This window comes from Plectropomus leopardus, chromosome 9 (genome assembly GCF_026936395.1).
Source record: "Plectropomus leopardus strain MGB_pleo_1.0 chromosome 9, ASM2693639v1, whole genome shotgun sequence".
In the NCBI taxonomy this organism is placed as follows: Eukaryota; Metazoa; Chordata; class Actinopteri; order Perciformes; family Serranidae; genus Plectropomus; species Plectropomus leopardus.
The window spans coordinates 36,867,529-36,887,202 of NC_142184.1; the positions used below are offsets into that span (position 1 = coordinate 36,867,529).

Sequence of the window (19,674 nt, forward strand, 5' to 3'; positions counted from 1 at the left end):
GTACACGGCTACCCCCCTCACACACATGCACACACACACCCACGAATAAACCCAAATTACAAAAAATAAAGTATATAGGCTGCTGTCAGGCAGTTTAATTGTACGTGGTTAAGAGGAAAATCTAGAAGTGTTTTCACAGTAATAAATGGCCGATGCTAACTGTAGGAATATATTCAGAAAGCATATTTCTTTTAAGTGACAATTGTTTTAAGTGACAATCATTAAACACCTTGTTGGCAGAGAGGAGATTGCAGTATCTTTTTGCAAAACCTCTGCATTGTGAGATAACTGTTGTTTGTCTAGCTCTGAAACAGCTTTAGGTTCATCTGCATCACCACTTTTACCACCTGAAGATCACACACACACACACACACACACACACACACACACACACACAGAGAGACACACACCACTAACACCACAACAACAAAACATTACAACATGATAGTTCTCTGAGTGTCACATAAAGCTCCTTGCTTGCATTGTTCTCCAAAAAAGTCAGATTAACCTAAGTGATGTAACGTTCAAGCAAACATTCAGCCCGATCCAGCGGGGTTGGTTATTAGTACATTCAGACCTGCCACCCTGGCTGTGCCTCCTCTTTCTTTCTTCTTTCCTCTTTCTTTCTGTGCCTCCTCTTTCTTTATTTCTTTCTATTATTGCTCTCTGGCCTTTATACTTACGTCATATTTGCTGATTAGTCACTAGGTTCTTCATTGAGCACTTATCCTTCTCTGGAGCACAAGTTTCTTGTGTTTTAGTTGAACTAATACACTGAGCTCCTTTTCCTTCTCTTTCTCCCTCCATCTGAAAACGCTCATGTCTGTTTACTGCTTTACGCTCACTGCATGATGCTAACTCCGATGCCTCTCTGGAGCATTCCTGCTCCCTTGTCTCCTAGTTTTCTGGGATCCTGGCAGCAACCTTGGCTGCGTTTGATCGTGGTGAAGGCTGCGCTGGTGCTGAGACCCTGCCTTTGGTTGTGCTTGTGCTGTGGCTGCACTGATGCTGTCCTGGCTCGCCCTGACTGTGGCCTTGGTTTTGCCACTGCTGTGGTCCTGCCTGAAGCTACGCCTGTGTTGTGGGTCCTGGTTGCCGTTATCGTGCTTGATGTAACCCTCTACCGCCTTTATTATGAGCCACGCCTCCACTATCAATATACGCATGGGGGGGGGTCTTATCAACACCCACAATATTATCATAGAGTGCATTTAGTAATTTCACACTCTCATTAATGTAATATGACATGCATCTGTTTCCATTATTGCTGTGTCTCTCCACCCCCCTCTCTCCCTCTCTCTTTCTCTTTCCTTTTTGTCATGATTGTATTTCATTTGTTATTTACGACATCTATTGCTCGTCTGTCAGTCCTGGAAGAGGGATCCCTCATCATCTGCCACTCTTCCTGAGGTTTGTTTTTTCTGTTTTACCACAAAGAGGGTGGGGAGGAGAAAAGACAATGGTACATATATTTGTACTTTGTATTTGATATTTGTACAATCCTGGTTCCCAATTTGTGTTCTCTGGAACAAACAGCCTAATGACCTGAGGTCAGTCACAACTGTGCCCACATTTTACAAACCTTCCTCTCTTCTCAGGTTATAATGTGAGGTAATAGGTTTTTTTTCAGTTCAATGGAATGAAATTCATCATATGAACTCATTTTAAAAAACATGACATTTCAGTCCACACACGTTCATCAGGCAAAACTCAAACAGACAAACAGCACCATGTAACAGCTCCATACATGTCAGAGCTACAGGCTGTCAGAGAACACCAGCAAAATCAAACTGTGCAAAGAAAGGCGGTTGTAAACATATGTTTATAAAAAATTGCTAGTACTTTAAGAAAGTCATTCACATCACACAGTATGGCCCTCTCGGGACATCTCTTACAAATCAGTCCGAAATTATATAATGTAGCCTGCAGATTTTAATGGCACAAAAAGGCACCAAAGGCAATCAGAATTTTGGTTTTAGTCTTTCAGTTATTCATATGTACAAGAAAAATGAATCTACTACTGCCAGTGTTTTGTATGTAGTATTGGCAGGTGTATGCTGCTCTCTGCTGGACAAACTCTGAAATACAGTACACTGACATACTGTATGTTTCCTGGGTTGTGATTTGATTGTAATGTGGCATGGAAAATTACTATCACAAGTAAAGCAATTCATTAAGTTAAAAAAAACCTTTTAGTTGCCATAAGAATTTGTTTTGTCATTTAATTTTGACTTAGTATCTGCACACCTGAAAGGGAAAGCATAAGCATATGTGCATATAAGTGCAGGTGTCAAATTCTATTACTTCTCTATAGAAACATTTTTAGTTTTTTAATGCATTTGTTGGATGAAATAGAGGTGGCACTAATTATTTCATTAATGCACACACCTGGGACACTTGAATAGGGCACAGACATTTTAATGTTATTAGTAACACCTGTTTCTTTCCTACAATGACTAGTCCAAATGTCTCCTGTGAAAAAGGCCTGTGTATGAGTGTGTGTGTGTGTGTGTGTGTGTGTGTGTGTGTGTGTGTGTGTGTGTGTGTGCATGCACGAGTGTGTGTGACATGTAGTATTAAAGTGTTTTGTTTTTATGTTGAAGTTTCAGTGTATGGATGTAGTGAATATGGATGATGCGCTTCCATGCATAGGCCTCTGCTGCAAGTACTGCATTTATAATTAGTTCTAATTCAGCGAAAACATACAATGAACTAATGAAAATTGAATATATGTTTACATAAACTGAGTTCAACATTTCTCGACAGTATAACTAAAAAGCTGTAGACTTAACCAGTTTTCTACATTTTTCTAAGTCTAAATGACTTGGAAAAATCTTTAAGTCATTTTAAACCTTTGAAACCTACTTTTCTTTTGCTGCTTATAGATGTCTTTAACAAGTATTTAAACCCTTGAAACCTGAGTAAACTGATGCAAATTCTTTAAAAAAAAACCTTAGAAAAAGGCAATGATCAAATTGGTGAGAAAGTTTAAAAAGTTACAAGAAAGTAGCAGATTTAGAAAATTATTTTTAAATGGTTAGGGGAAATGTCAAGGGGAAAAAGAGAAGAGCTAGGGAAAAACTACATTTATATATTTATACGGGGTGTCCAGTAGCTCACTTGGTTGACTAGGAGCCCCAGTGTAAAGGCAATGTCCTCGCTGCAGTGGCTGTGGGTTCGATTCCATTATGTGGCGTTTTGCTGCATGTCATCCCCTCTCTCTCCCCCTTTAACTCTATGCTATCCTGTTGAATAAAGGCGAACAGCAAAAAATAAATAAATACTTCAAAACAAAACAAAAAAGCTATAATTATCATAATAACATGTTTTAAATCCTATTACAATCTTATTGTAATTTTTAATTTTTTTTCTTTTCTTTTTTTCATGTTTTTCATGATTTTTTAGGTAATTTTTTGTACTTCTCACTAATTTCTTGCTCATTTCTGTCATTTCTTCTTTCATTGGTCATGGCCTTCTTCCTGTGTTTTTTGAAAGAAATCAAGCCAATTTACTACGATTTCAAAGGGTTTAAAACATTTATAGGTTGACGGAAAAGTTTGATAAATATAAAAAAAATTGGAACAGACAGCAGAACTTCTTGAACTGAGACACAGCCAGCTGATCCTAAAGTTGAGTAAACAGGAAGACTTAGCAACTGGCTGGTCTGTGAAACAAGATTTTGTGATCAACAGTATCAAATGCTTTTGAGAGGTCAACGAAGAGGGCAGCACAAAATGTTTTGTTTTTCATACAGGTAGGAGACTATGTTCTCAAAAAATTTAAACTTCATTGTGTTGTGACCCGGGAGAAAACCACACTGCTGAGGCATCAGAGTGTTTACTCAGTCAATAAAGGGCACATTGTTGCAAATGATTGGTTTAGATATTAGACAACTGCTATTGTGATAACATCACCAGTTTAAAGTAAGATAGGTGTTCTTCCACAGAGCTGTAATAATGACTGGTAAGAAAAGGTTTGGTTAACCCTTTGAACCTGAGAAAATTGGCAATGAGCAACTTAACAAGAAATTGACCCAAAATGAGCAAGAGATTTTGAAAAAAAGGTTTAAAAAAATTACCTAAAAAACACCCATAAATAGAAAAAAAGAAAGAAAGCCAATAAGCAAATAATTATGTGGAAAAACTGAAAAAGTAAATAATAATAATGATATCAATAATAAATGCCTTTCTATTTTTTTTACATCTGTATATCTAATCCAGGTTTCAAAGGGTTAAAACAGCGAGTTAACCTGAACAGATGAAGGGGACACTTGGATGTACAAGATGTGAGTCAAGATTATCTGCACCAGTATTTTTTCATTATTATTTTTTATTTTTCCAAGCTGTTACAGTAACCAAGCAGAGCTCTGAAAACAATTGTACCACTAACCAAACTGACAGAAACTGTGCAGCCAGAGGAAACTGAGGCATCGTGGTCTCCCTCTGCTGGACAGTCATCATACTCATATTTAAGAGAAAATAAAGAGATGTGTCTTTGCTGCCTAAAATTAAACCAGTCCTCAGAGGTGTCACTGGAATCAGCCTCAGATCAGGCTTTGCCTCTATTCTGAGATGAGACGAGAACCAAAAACTGTAGGCTCTTTTTTATTCTGTTGCTTTTTATATGAGGCAAATCTGCCAGCAATAACATTTAAAGATTTTCAAGCTTCCAGTGCCACAGCAGGATCAAAGAGAGACAAATATTATCAATGCAGAGACTGATTATTCGTTTCAAAAATGTTGAAAATTACATTTCTCGCAGTGATTTGAGATAGAGATTTAGGGATTTTAGTGTCTCTGACAAAGGCGACAGGGCAGTGATCACAGAGGATAACAACATTTGTGTATTGGAGAGAGAAAGAGAGAGAGAGAGAGAAAACGAGAGTAGTAATAGTATTTTTACTGTAATATATAAAAATATGTAGAGATACTTTTGCACATTAAAAAATGCACAGTATGAAACTGCACAGGAGCGGTACACAGTATAAATACAAAGTACATGAATATGTGCATAAATATATGTAAAATATATGAATAAACAAATTACCTTTGGTAAAATAGTGTAACGTATCACGTCGTCAGTGATGGGTGATGAAGACAGGCAACCACAGTGTTACACGATGTTTTGCTGTTTTGTTAAAGAGTTTATTTGTCAGTAGAACTTTTCTTCAGAGCCTACATCACTCTCTGTTTGTCAGTGAAGCAGAACAGGTTTTGGTGGCAGTTATTTGGGTCTACATTTTATAAACTCCCCGTTTGCGTCACAGCCCTGAGGCTTTCTACGTCAACTTGTATGAATTGGTGAGTGCTTGGTTTCCTGTATGAATACTTAATGCAAACCACGTGGTGTGAAAGCAGACTGCAGCTTCTTTTGTTCAAATCAATCAAACCGGAGACGGCCAGAGAGCTGCTGAATCAGGAAATCACCGGTATATTTATTTATTCTTTGCTTTATGAATTTACAAATAACATTTTTTTCGAAACCACAGAGATTGTTCTGACGCTTAACGTCAGCCGTGTCCTATCGTGAAAATGCCGAAAAAGTTTTAGTTGTAGCATCGTTTCATGTAACGTTAGTTTCTAGGTCTTTATTTAGAGTGCCTGTTAGCTTACAGAAACGTTAGCGAGGTAACGTTAGCTTAAGGAGCCTTTCAGTCAGCTGGTTTGCAAATCTTACACAAGTTTATTTCAGTCCGTGTTAATGAGAATTGGCTTTATTTGTATTACATACAAACTTTGCCCCGCTCGTTTATGTAGCGGCTAACTGTATAATTTCACATGCCCTGCGTTAGCACGGCAGCTAGCTTGCTATCCGACCATTATGTGAACAAAGAGCGGCAGCGGTTAGCTGCTTAGCCTAATGAAGCTAGCGGCTAACGCTAGCTAGCAGACGGACGCCGGTGCATGTATTAGTTTGCTGCTGGCTTTTGGTTAGCGGCGCTAGTTTTCACACGCTATTGATTAGACTGCCACTGAAGAAGTATATTTGGGGGAAATGGTCAAAATTTCTATTTCAATGGATGTTAATAGACAACAGAGGTGACCAGGGCTGCTTGAATCATTTACTGTAAACTTCTTTATTTTAACGTTAGCTCATTTAAAGACACACTCAGTGTTGTAGTCGGTAGCAGTTGAAGTGTGTGTGTGTGTGTGTGTGTGTGTGTGTGTGTGTGTGTGTGTGTGAAAGAGAGAGAGAAGTCTGAAATGCTCTCTTGCTGATGTTTAAAGATTTAATTTAAAAAAGCGGAAGTGTGAAAACTATTGCTAAAATTATAGCCATCTTTTCACAACGTGCTCATATGTTTCGATGGTTGCTGTCTGGATTATTTGTCATGGTATTTTCATGTGAAACATGAACATCACTGTGGCTTATCAAAGACAATACTTTTGTCTCACGGTGTCCAGTGATGACCAGGAATGACTCTGTAGTTACTTTAAATGCTTTATTTTGCAGCTAGTCCTACTGAAATTATTTGCAAATTATGTTTTTATTAGAATATATATCTTCATTTTGCCTTGTCCTTAACCATTTGCAACCCATAGTGACATCAGTTTTCTTTGACCTGTTTTTTATCAAAATTATGGGAAAAGAGGCAATGGCAAGTTCATAAAAAATGTTCTGCAAGTTGCTCGAAATTAGATTTAGACAGTTATTTTTAAAAAGCTAGGGAAAAACTATATGTATAATGATCATGATTGCAGATTTATATATATATATATATATATATATACACATATATATATATATATATATATATATATATATATATATATATATATATATATATATATATATATATATATATATATATATACACATATATATATATATATTTGCACAACCCCGGGTGATGTCCTTGTTTGTTATTATTTATTTGTTAAAAACTTTTTTTTAATTTTAACAGTTTTTTAGGTAATTTTCTTATACCTGTTCTCAGATTAATTTCTTACTAATTTTTGGGTCATTTCCTATACCGTTGTTCATTCTTACCATGTTTTTGAAAGAAATCAAACCAATTGGGGGTTCTTATTCGTGGGTTTTTCCTTAGGTGATGTGAGGGTCTGTGGGCAGGGGGATGTCGTATGCTGTAAAGCCCTCTGAGGCTGTGAAAATGGGCTGAATAAATAAAATTGACTTGACTTCATTTCAGAGGGTTACATTTTTTTTTCTTTGCCATGTCCAAAATTTCTCGAGAAGACTAACTTAAAGTACAGTTAGTCTGAATTCCGCCTTCCATTGTTCCTCTCTGTAAAAACTGACCACTGTTTCTCTCCCACAAACAGCTCTGATTGAAAAATGCCACGTAAGAAGGTGACAGACGTCTCAGGGAACGGAGGGATGAAGAAGAAGAGGACCAGCAACAAAAGGAAAGAGAGGGACTTCAGTAGTGATGATGAGTTTGACTTTGAGCAGGAGAACAACAAGAAACCTGGCAAGCCTGCTGCTAAGTCGGGTCTCCAGCCTGTCACTGTGGCTGATGACGTCAAAGAGAAAATTGTGAGTCTGATGCGCTGTCCGTAAACTAACCTCCTGTCTTTTTTGTTTGTTTGTTTGTTTGTTTTTAATATAATGTTTTACTTGTACAAAGGGGAGTCACCAGAACACATCATAGGAACCAGGACCACCTGGTTATTTTAAAAAAATGGCAGAATTATATTTGTAATATAAAACATTTTTAACCCATGTAGGTATGTATATCCATTCCTACCAGGAAAATAGGTTGATTAAAAAAAAGAACGGACTGAACATAAAATTCTCACAAGTAGCTTATGACTTTGAAAGAATAAAATGTCAGAATATTGCAGCTTCCAGCCTGCAACTCAGTCATTTACTCTTTTTTTAAAATGATCTGCACATGTAGTAGTGGTTTAGTATTTTCCTCATTATGCAGGGCAGTCTGAACTTGGCATGGAATTATTTTTTTTCAGCATCTTTCTGCTTTCTGATATTCTTTGCATAGTTTTCATTTAAACTACAGTGTCTTCCAAAGCATACTTTTGTCCACAAGTGGACAAGTGTTTACAAAGACTGTTTTTTTGAATATATGATTGCAGAGTGATAGTTACTTGACATATATTGAAAACAAAAATGATTAGTTTGAAGTTAAGACAAAGAAATATGCATGTATTTAAACTTTGTACTCAGAATGACAAATTGTCATCCAAATGTTAATTTAATCAAACCACAGGCACTGTGTTCCAGCTTCAGTTATTGGAATGATTTACTTTCTTAATTTGGGAAACAACCCATGATTATTTTTATGTTACTGACCTCTTTGTGTCTTTTCTACAGAAACTGGAGTGCTCAAAGGTTAAAGGTCAACTGCTTGTCTTTGGAGCAACTAACTGGGATTTGATTGGAAGAAAAGAAGTGCCCAAACAACAAGGTAGAATATTTTTATTTCAAGTAACAGCCTTGGGTCAACTGTAGGACAGATAGCTTTGACTGATAACCTCACCTTTTTATGCTGATATCATCCCTTATCTTGATCACCATACTTTATTACTACATTACCTTTCGCAACAGAATGATCAGTATCTATCATAGAAATGTTAAACTTATTTTCATGTCTAAGTGCATGAGAGTAAAGGTTTAGGCATATGATATAGGCACACAGAGCCTTTTCAGTGAGAGAAATACCCATTTTTTGTGATAAGATGTAGAAACTTTAGTGAAGCAAGTGCAGCCATCATCACTAGGTTCAACTTGTGAGTCACCAAGTCAGGGAGTTGCATGCAGTAACAATTTCTTGGTGAAAAACAGGTAACTGTGCAGTTTCCTGGAGTTTTGCTGTCACATGGAGGTTGTAATGTGAGGTACCATCAGAGACCAAAACCCAAACCTGTGCTAACTGACTGCATCTGGCATCTCAGGCTGCAGCCCTAGATGCTGCACACAGGTAGTGGAGCGTGAACCAACCGCTGCTCATCAGGAAATATCTCAAGCTGCTAAGTAAACATACACATTTCAATTGTAACGTTTTCATTGATGTACAGATTAAACAGACAAAATTAGGGATGCACGATAATATTGGCTTCAAAATTAAATTTTGGAACAGGGCAACATGCAGATTTCTGTCACTAACCGATTTTTTTTTTAATTGATATAATTGATTAAGTGAACCTGTACAAAATACCAACCCAGAGTTGAAGTGTATTTCTTACTCTGCATGATGAATAAATACTACATATACTGGAAAGTATTGTATTTTAGTTGATGATCTCTAAAATTAGATGGGGGAAAAAAGTGGATATATCTATTAGTATCAGCTATCTGCCATATGAGTTGTTATATTTCAGCATATCAGAAACTGACAAAAATAATCCAATATCATGCATCCCTAGACAAAATATGTGCAATCAGAGAACTTTAGAGATGTTACTGTTGTATATTTGAACAGTGGACTGAACCAGATTAGCTGTTCCCCGTGCTTCCAGACTATAAACGAAGCTAGGCTAGGCTTACCACAGAGATGGCACCGTACGGCTGCTATTGCCTCCTTTGAGTTTTTACACAGAGCCAAACAATGGCAGCATCATTCAGCTCCAGTGTGTGATTATAAATTTGTTCCAGCATTGCAGAACCAGAAGAGGCACGATCGGCTTACTGTTTGAAACTGCAGCATCTGCCTCGTGTGGGCATCACTTGACAACAATAAAAGTGGCATCACATGTCAATAACAATCGCCTGCCTTCTCTGTTATATGGCGGTCCTCTGCTTGAGGACAAGGAGCTCCAGAATCTAATTGTCTTCCCAAATTGTGGACAATTACTGCTACTGTTCTTCCTCTTTGCGTTAGCTGTTGACTGATATCAGCTGCTTTTTAAATATCCCGTAGTGGGTCTCACACACAACATGCTGTCAAAATGTCACACCTGTCCTGCCAGCTGTCCTGTTTAAAGAGACCATTTCGGCACTACTACTAGCTCCCGTGGCGGACTAAAGGCAGATCACCCTCTCCCCCCATTCTCCGATTGTACAGAACAGCGAGGCAGCATAATGGCACAATATTCCCACCCTGAACAGGCAGTGTAAAAGCGTCTACTGACATGACAGTGATGTCCATCCTACTCTCAGAAAGAAAGAGCAAGCATATTAAAGTATAGCATAGAAATACTGGAAGGTTGCTGTTAGGAAACTTGTAGTGGGATGACTCACTCGACATCTTGTTAATCAAAGCCAGTCATTAACCATGTGGCTCTGTTACACTTCCCACAGATGGGGCTGAGTACTTGGCTGAAGAGACACACACACACACACACACACACACACACACACACACACACACACACACACACACACACACACGCGCTACATAGTGATGCAGTGTAGGGAATATGATGTTCTTTGACTGTGTCTGGATGTACATTTCAGCTGTACGCCACAGTGAAGGCTCAGGTAGAGACTGTAGAGTCCACACATCAAATCAAACCCCTTACATGGTGTCAATCAAAGGATTGATCTGTTTTTTTACCATGTGTCTGCAGTAGAGAATGAGATGGATAAGGATGACCACATGTTAGGTGTACATGTGTCTCTTTGTTCACGGTGCAGCCACATATGGGTTAAAGCCAGTGAGATCCCATTAATTGATTGTGACAGTAATGTCTATTCATATGTATGCATGTTGTGTGCTGCCCCCCTGCAGCAGGCCCACTGATGCCTGCGGCTGGCTCTGCACTGCCTTGTTCCATCCTTGCCTCTCCACTCTGGTACACACTGATAAATCTGCTTTGTTGAGACTGAGGGGGGGAGGTGAGGGGTATCAGCAGGAGCAGCTGCAGAGACAAAGACCATCACTAGATGGGCCCACCAGAGCACCAAAAAGCATTCATAGTTCTTTTGTAGTGCACTTACATATATAAAGGTTTAGCTACATATTTCTTAGCACTTTTTTGTGGAGGTGTAGTAACCATTTGTCTTACATAAAACCACTTCCATTTAAAATGAATAGAGGTTTTATATCTTTTTTGTTATTTCTTTAGATTAATAAGTTAATAATCTGAATTGGTTCAAGCAACCAAGAGATTAACAATGACACAGTCATTACAGAGCTATTGAACGGTATAGTGTTAATTACGTTTCTCATGGTGTCCTTTAGATAGTGAAACACATAATGTTTTTTTAAAAAAAGCCTCTTTATTTGAATAGTAACTTTGATATTTTCCAACTTGGACTCTATTTTCTCATGTTTCTGTGTGTAAGCGACCAATAAGAATAAAACATTTTTAATTGGTCCAGTATTGAGCAAAAGCGCTGCAGGCTATAGTGTTTAAGCAATTAAGCACCATCATTTTATATCCACTTAAAGTGTTTGTTATGGTCACTGACAGGCTCAGATTGTTATTCTAAGTATCTGACAACATTGTAGAAAGGATCCCTACAGAAATAGACCTTTTTGTCTTTGCTCAATAATAGCAAAGCAAAGCAGTCTGCATGTTTTTACATCTAACTAAGTGATTTAAGGGTTTAGTTCAACCAAACCAGAATTGATGATTGTTTTGAAAAGTGAAAATATGAACCAAGGTGGCTTTTTGAGTTGCTTCTGTTGACTTTGAATGAAGAGTGTTTTACAATGATTAAATGACTGTTTATTTAGATGGAGTCTGACATAAGCAATTTCAGGGCTGTTAAACAAAAAGGATATTACTTATTAACCAAAAGGTCGACCTCTGTGGGGATCCTTTCCATAATGTTGTCAGACATGTAGCATACCAGTCTCAGGGGGACCTGTAGCTCAGTCAGGTAGAGTGTGCGTCCCATATAGCTGAAGCTTCTGCCTCGGTTTGATTCTTGTCTGCGGCCCTTTTCTGCATGTCATCCCCGCTTTCTCTCCCACCTTTTCTGTCTCTCACAAGCTGCACTATCAATAAAGGGAAAATTCTCCCAAAAAACAATCTAAAAAAACCCCAAACAATACTTATCTGAACCTGTCAGTGATAAGAAGAAACAATTTTAGTGCTCAGCTTCACAACCTGTCCTGCTCAATATTGGACAGGTCTTAAAGTAGTTGTTCTGATTAGTTGCTTGGACACAAAAACGTGGGAAAATAGAGGCCAGGCTGGAAAACATCACAGTTGCCTCTTAAAGGACAGTCACATGAACCTAAGTGATAATCCTGAGGCTGGGGTTGGTTTTTGCAGATGCATTTTATTATAAGGTGTTCATGTTGTTGTCTTTCCTCTTACACAGTACTCAGGGGCCAACAGGAGGAAGACAATGACATGAAACAAGTGTTTAATGATGGTGTGTGTATAAAATGCATATCATTTCATGTTGTTTTCAGCTGCTTTCCGCAACCTGGGCCAGAATCTGTGGGGTCCTCACCGCTACGGCTGTCTGAATGATGTTCAGGTCAGCTGTGTGGTGTCAGGTCCCTGTGCTGCACACAGTCTGCTCATGACCACTGAGGGCAAGCTGTGGAGTTGGGGTAAGTCACATGCTGCACTCTCCCCAGTACATCCAGCTGGGATCTCTGACTGTTAGATGTAAGATGTGTGTACAGGTTTGAGTCTGCAGAGGAAGGAGTCATCTCTCCATCACTGAGCTCTTGGTTTGTGGCCTCTGCAGGTCGTAATGACAAAGGTCAGCTGGGCCACGGAGACACCAAGCGTCTGGAGGCTCCCAAGTTAATTGAGGCCCTGGCAGATCATGTGATTGTTGCTGCAGCCTGTGGACGCAATCACACCCTGGCACTGACAGGTAGGCTGAGCCATCATCAGTGCTGTCTTTGTTTCCATGGCAGCCAAACACGACAGCAGCTGATCTCAGTAATTTAGGTCATCTGTTATAGTCATGGGTTGGAATAAAAGCCAGCAAACTCTGGAATCATAATAGTCCAACACGATTAGTTTGATTGTATTGCTCATTAATATGAATGTTCTAAAAATGATATAATCCAGTGTCAGTAGAGAGAATGTGAGTGTGTGTATGTGCTGCTGTGATTGCTGATGTCATTCTTTCTCCTCAGAGGATGGCACTGCATACTCTTTTGGAGAGAACAAGCTCGGCCAGCTCGGCCAAGGCAACCAGACTGATGCAGTCCTCAGCCCAGCACCGGTAAGACATCAGCATCACACTCGACACACACACACTGAGGAGCCATGGAACAGATGGGCTCACACACATCCATTTAGTATTAAGTGATCCAGATCTCTGCTGCTTATTTAAACTTACGCTGTGGTGACGTACAGGTCAGAAATTTGTCTGAAACATATGACAGAACAGATTGAAGCATGCAAAGGGATAAATATTCAGATAAATACAGAATGCAGCAGGGGATGAAGTGTTTGAGAAGTAACTGTCTGTCTGAGCCATGGAGTAATATGTGGTCCTCTGCTGTGTAACATCTCCACTGGAGGCATTATCGACCTGAGCAATGTTGACAAAATCAAATCTGACAATATTTTGGACCAAATACCAAATACCTCTATCGATATTGTAGTGTAGATTTGACTATTGGTGCTTTCACAAATTATTTACAGGATGGGATTTTTGATGATGAGTATCATGAGTATCATGGATGTAATGACAAAGTGGGTAAACACAAATCTTAGAACAGCTAAAAGACTTAGGCCAAGAAAATACAACACTGAAGATGTTCAAAATCTAAGATAATCTCTATTCCCATATCACAATAGCAATATAATATTGATATACTGCCCAGCTTTAATTTTGAAGTAACACAAAAGTAAACTACAGTAACTGACAAGGCTTTCTAGGAAGTATGTTAGTGTGCCCTCTTTATACTCTTTCTTCTCTCTGGCTCCCTCTAGATTTCCTACAACGGCCAGCCGCTGGTGAAGGTGGCCTGTGGGGCTGAATTCAGCATGGTGGTGGACTGCAAAGGAAACCTGTACTCCTTCGGCTGCCCGGAGTATGGACAGCTTGGTAAGCTCACAACATACACATACATCTACAGCTTTTCAAGGAATAGCTCAGAGGTATTTCTCCATAATCAGTATATCACATGCAGAAGATACCCATTGGCACGCCCCCAGGGTGGAGAAGCAGGCACAGAGGAGTCTGACAGGGAAGCTTAATAATGTCGAGCTGTGGACGAGCAGCAGCAAACATATTTTAGCCTCGTAAAAAAAAAAAAAAAAGTCACTTTAGTGTACAATATATTCAGAATATTTTCACCACTTTGCCTTTCTGTAACACAGCTCAGTCTGACTTTCTACAGTTATACATTGAAGATAGACACAACCCCTTCTAGAAAGATCTATGAACCATCTGTTTAACCCTTAGGGACTGTTTGGTACATTTTACACACTTTTCATTCTTCATTTTTTGAGAATTTGGGCTGTGTTCATGCATATGGCAATCTTGGCAAGATTGTGTGTTTTTGTTTAATGTTAGCATTTCCAGCTCAACTCCTACAATAATTCTGAAATACACTGTGGTAACTAAATTGTTACATTCAGACTGTGAGGGTCAAAAAAGCTCCATTGAAACCCATTCAAACTGACATTTTGATCCCACAGCCATCAAAGCATAAAAACATGCATTGTATTATTTCTGGGTGTCATTCTGGGCTTTTGCCTTGGAATTTGTCATTTTTACTATTTTTCACCAGTTGATACCATTTTTACCATATTTGGCTTATGGAGAAAATACATGCTATTTCCACTAGATGCACTGTCACAATCAGTGTTGCTGCTAATCACTGACATATCCCAGTCTGTCAGCAGTATATTTAAAATAATTAATTTTTTTTGTTGTGTTTTTTGTCATCTAAAAACATAGTGGCATCATGGCATATAAAGGGTTAAATTTCTGAAAATTAATGAACATTTGATATTTATTTATTTATTAGGACTAATGCAAGTTAAAAAAAAAATAAACTTAATGAAAGTAGAAAATCATATTAATGTCTAATTTTTTTTAAGCTTTATTTTGAAAAGCACATTTTGCGTGCAAAGCGATATGAGTGTGTGTGATATTAAAGCGGTCCTTAGGGTTAATGTGACAGCTTTATTTGAAGTGTGTTTGAGTAAACTTTCGATCAGTTCTAGACAAATATGAGGGTGTTGGTGCTGTTATGTCAGCAGTGTTACTTAAAGCTGATGGAGTCCAAAGTTAGACGTTAACAGTTTTACGGAGTGTATTACAGATATACAGGTATCAGCACCAGCTGATCTGTGATCAGTGTGAGGTTATTTACAAACAGTGACAGCACTGACTCGTTTATTTTCACACTGTATTTGTTATGTGAGGTGTTAATGTTAAAAAGTAAGCATCAGCCTATATTAAAACATTACGCCGTAACACCATTGTGTCTTTGATCACAGGTCACAACAGCGATGGGAAGTTCATAGCTCGCGCCCAGCGCATCGAGTTTGATTGTGAACTCATCCCACGCCGCGTCGCCATCTTCATCGAGAAGTCCAAGGATGGCCAAATCATGCCCGTGCCCAACGTTGTGGTCCGAGACGTGTCCTGCGGGGCTAACCACACGGTGAGAGAGCAAACTCCAGATCCCATCATACAGTAGTGTTTCCACAGAAGGCCCGTGCAAGTTCTTACAGAGTTTACACACCGATCCTGCTGTCCTACACACAAGCATTAACACTGGTGTGTGTGTGTGTGTGTGTGTGTGTGTGTGTGTGTGTGTGTGTGTGTGTGTGTGTGTGTGTGTGTGTGTGTGTGTGTGTCTGTCTGTCTGTCTGTCTGTCTGTCTGTCTGTCTGTCTGTCTGTCTGTCTGTGTCTGTGTCTGTGTGTCTGTCTGTCTGTCTGTGTCTGTGTGTGCGTGTGTGTGCATGCGCGTGCATGCAGCTGGTGCTGGACTCTCAGAAGCGAGTGTTCAGCTGGGGATTTGGTGGTTACGGGCGTCTGGGTCACACAGAGCAGAAAGACGAGATGGTTCCTCGACTGGTCAAACTGTTTGACTTCCCTGGCCGCGGGGCCAGTCAGATCTGTACGGGCTACCAGTGCTCCTTTGCTGTCAGTGAGATGGGTAAGAAGAGAGCACATCACACGCTCACTCAGAGCCGCTCACTTACAGTGTTTGACTTCATCATCATCACGTTTACAGATGATTGAACTGACTGCTGATAATCAGGCTCATGCTGTAAATACTGAGCAGCAGCTGTGTTGTGAGTGATGAATCCTGCTGTGTGTGCGCTGCTGTACCTGCACACATCTGATCAGTGTTGTTTCTGCAGGTGGGCTGTTCTTCTGGGGGGTGACAAACACCTCCAGAGAGTCAACCATGTACCCCAAAACTGTGCAGGATCTGTGTGGCTGGAAGATCCGCAGTTTGGCATGTGGGTGAGTGCTGACATGATGTTTTGATCGGGTTTTCGATGATCATCAGTATCATGGATGTAATGACAGTAAGTGTGTAAACATAAATCTTAGAACAGCTTAAAGACTTTGGTAAAATCAAAAAAGATGACGGGTTTTAGGCATTTGATGTCTGGATCTGTTATCAGAGAGTTAGAGAGACACAAATTAGAGAGAAAGATGACAAATTGAGCAAACGTTAGTGGCAGTTTGGCTCTAGCCTCCACCATGTGGAACAGTGCCGGAGAAACAAATTTGTACCATGAAAGTGTTTTATTTATTATTTCCACCAGTTTAAAACATCTGGTCTGTTGGTGTTTGAGAGGAGAAGGTCTCAGCTCGCCATAAAAACCTCCTGAACACTGAGGGAGTCCTATTGCAGAAGAAACGGACTGCTGAGTCAGCATAGCTCTGTCTTTAGTTATTGTTTAGAAAGCGACATGTTGTGAGTTGATGTGCTGCTGGGGCTGTCACTGATACTCCCATCCCCACTCCTGCCTCTACACTGATGAGCAGTGTTTCTTCTGTGTGGAGTTTGACAGTGTGTTTGCATTTCACAGGAAGAGCAGCATCATTATTGCTGCAGACGAGAGCACCATCAGTTGGGGCCCCTCGCCCACATTTGGAGAGCTGGTAAGACTGGGGGCCTCGGCCGGGGCCGCCTCATTACAGGATACACTGTTGATTCAAAAATGATGGAACACTGTCAACAGATATTGAATACTGGCTGTGATGATGGAGCCATGTGTTGTTTATCCTTCAGGGATATGGAGACAACAAACCCAAATCCTCCACCACCGCCCAGGAGGTCAAGACCCTGGATGGTGTCTACGTGGAGCAGGTAAACAGATACATCAGTCAAAGGCTCTGATCACATCCTAATGAGGGAAATAAAATAATAATATATCTATGAATACATCATACACAACTAAGAGACTGTCCACACTGAACCATGAATTTTAAAATGTAATTATTTTCTCTCCATTGTGGCCTTCCAGCCACACCGTGGGTTGGAAATAAAAGAAAGGAAAACGACAAAAGGTCAGGGTGTACACACTGCTCCAGTGGGCTTAAAATATTTCACTGTGATCACACTAGTATCACTACATTTAAGAAGTATTTCAATTCAGTTTATTTACAAAGCCCATTATCACAGATCACAGTTTCCCCCAGAGAGCTCTACAGCACCTCTGTCCTTGAGGCCTCACAGAGGATAAGAAAAAAGTCTTAAAAAAACTTTAATGGGGAAAGAAATAGTAGAAACCTCAGGAAGAGCGACTGAATTTGAAGCCTGATTTGAAGCCGTTATATCAGAAACACCAGACTCCACTGAGAAAAACATTGACAGTCATTTTACTCCACTGAACGGCAGAGCTGCTGCTCTACTGCTGCCTCCATCAACTGAAGAGAAGACAAGATTCAAATATAGTCAACTCTTAAACTGATTTAGATTTTTTTTTTATTCGGGGGCTAAAATATGTTTTGCTGCAGCCCTGTTAGCAGCAGGACATTGCTTAGCTTCGTGCCAGTGTTGTGGGACTGTTTTATTTATCAGAAGAGGGGTGTGGCTTGGGTGTGACTTTTAAATCGTAATAAATATAAAATACTACCTTGTATGTCCCTCACCCAATTCAAATTGAAAAATCCCTCATTGCTTACATTTTTTTAAATGTCTGATAGGGACAATGGAATTATCTGGGTGTGTTTAAGAAATTTGATGTACTTTGATTTCTGTCGGACTAACATGTTTATGAGTATTTTAAATGTCCAGTTTTAGTCTGACTCACACAGTAATTCCACTTTTTCTAACATTATGTAGACTGACTGACTTAAATATTTCCCACTTCAACTGTTGAAGTTAACTTAAGGACATCACACAGCGGAGGACAGCGGAGGACAGTGGAGGAAGTGATGTGGCAGAATCTGTGTGTGTATAAAATGACACTGTTAATCTCTGATGCTTCAGTGTGGAAAAGCAAAGCGTGAATAAACACAGATGTTTCCAGCAGTGTTGAGAAATGTCTTAAATGGTTGTGACTGAGCAGAGAGGTGTGTGTAGGTTTGGTCAGTCTGCAGGTTGCAGCAGTGTGACGTTAATGGTCCTGTGAAGATCTCTGAGCGACATGTTGTTGTTGTTGCTGCAGGTGGTGATGGGCTACTCTCACTCTCTGGTGATTGCCAGACAGGACACTGAGCAGGAACAAGAGAAACTGAAAAAGCTGCCCGAGTACAACCCCCGAACAATCTGAGCGGGCCTGGGACAGCACCACCTCAACCTTTTTCACGGGAGCAGAGACCAGCGCTGCTCCGCAGGAACACCTGGCCTGTGATGTCACTGCTGGTGTGTCAGTGGGATGGTTGAGTTTAGGGGGGAGGCGCTCACAAGTCCGCAGGATATCCACACATCTCAACTACCAGCAAACGGGCTCTACACCAATTTGGACTCTGAAATCTGAGAAAATGGGACTGGAGACGGACTCAGCTCTCACAACGAACGGTCAAAGACATCTTCACTTCCCACCTGGAGCAAACCTGCAACAGTTTGCTCCCAGCACTTCACACCCAGTAGAGTCGTGCTTCCCAAAATCCCTTTTCCAATTTGTAATACAGCCAAACATTCATGTCTTGTTGAGTTGTTGTTTTCTTTGTTGCAGTTTATAAAATGTTTGTCACATTTACGGGTGCTACGGCGGAACCCTCAGTCTTTTCCTACTGAGGGCTTTTCAAAGACCAATACTCCATACCTGTGCCTTTTTCTACGTGTCTGTTCAGGATATGGAAGTGTTGTTTGTGTTGTTCAGAGGACCAGTCGGTCTCTCTGCTTTCGTCTATCTGGCAGCATGAGCAGGTGTGTGTGTGTGTGCAGCTGCCACAGATTACAATCAGGATTTGGATGGTGGTACTCTGAGTTAGTGCACTCCACTCAATGGTTACATTCCTTTTATCTTGTTCAGTGTTTGCATCAAGGATGCACACCTCAGTCTTTTTGAGACCACGTGTCTGTTAGATCTTGTCTTTGCTAATTTGAGTAATATTAACTGTTCCGGCGCTTAAAGCGGTTTCACAAGCAGGTCAGAACTTTTAGAAGCGATAATGCACTGTCTGGAAAAACATGGAGGTGTGCTGGAAATGAAGGCATGTCCTTGATTTCAAACAGCAGAGGGGTTTTCCTCCTACCTGTACTGCATTCTTTTGTATGGTGAAATTTCTCTGGGTTACTTTGTTTTTTCATTGAAATGGTTAAATAAAGATCCATGCCAATCCACCCGATGTCTTTATTTCTCCACGTGTCCCACATCCCATAGTCTCAAGCCACAACCAGTCATTCCTGGCCAGATGAGCTCAGTTTAAGATATGTGTAAATGATGGTATACACAGGCTTCCCG

At 40.0% G+C, this 19,674-nt stretch overlaps 1 protein-coding gene across 2 annotated transcripts; it reads left to right on the forward strand.

Moving 5' to 3' along the window:
• The first annotated feature begins 5,163 nt into the window (after nt 1-5,163).
• On the forward strand, nt 5,164-19,553 carry rcc2 (regulator of chromosome condensation 2). Of its 2 annotated transcripts, none has more exons than XM_088082676.1 (13): nt 5,164-5,300; nt 7,284-7,497; nt 8,293-8,386; nt 12,287-12,430; nt 12,571-12,702; nt 12,971-13,059; nt 13,776-13,890; nt 15,294-15,460; nt 15,779-15,959; nt 16,168-16,273; nt 16,849-16,921; nt 17,052-17,129; nt 18,433-19,553. In XM_088082676.1, the coding sequence occupies exons 2-13, from the start codon at nt 7,297-7,299 to the stop codon at nt 18,535-18,537; spliced, it is 1,485 nt and encodes a 494-aa protein (XP_087938802.1). In that variant the 5' UTR covers nt 5,164-5,300; nt 7,284-7,296; the 3' UTR covers nt 18,538-19,553. The 2 variants fall into 2 exon arrangements, with proteins under 2 accessions (XP_087938802.1, XP_042347713.1); XM_042491779.2 differs by having other exon boundaries at nt 5,291-5,428.
• Nucleotides 19,554-19,674: the final 121 nt, after the last annotated feature.

Bases quoted from the DNA above. Each gene is read 5' to 3' on its own strand.
- rcc2 (XM_088082676.1), top strand. From the start codon at position 7,297: ATGCCACGTAAGAAGGTGACAGACGTCTCAGGGAACGGAGGGATGAAG. The intron at 12,431-12,570 runs GTAAGTCACATG...TGGCCTCTGCAG, and splicing joins GGGCAAGCTGTGGAGTTGGG to GTCGTAATGACAAAGGTCAG. The intron at 16,274-16,848 runs GTGAGTGCTGAC...TGCATTTCACAG, and splicing joins ATCCGCAGTTTGGCATGTGG to GAAGAGCAGCATCATTATTG.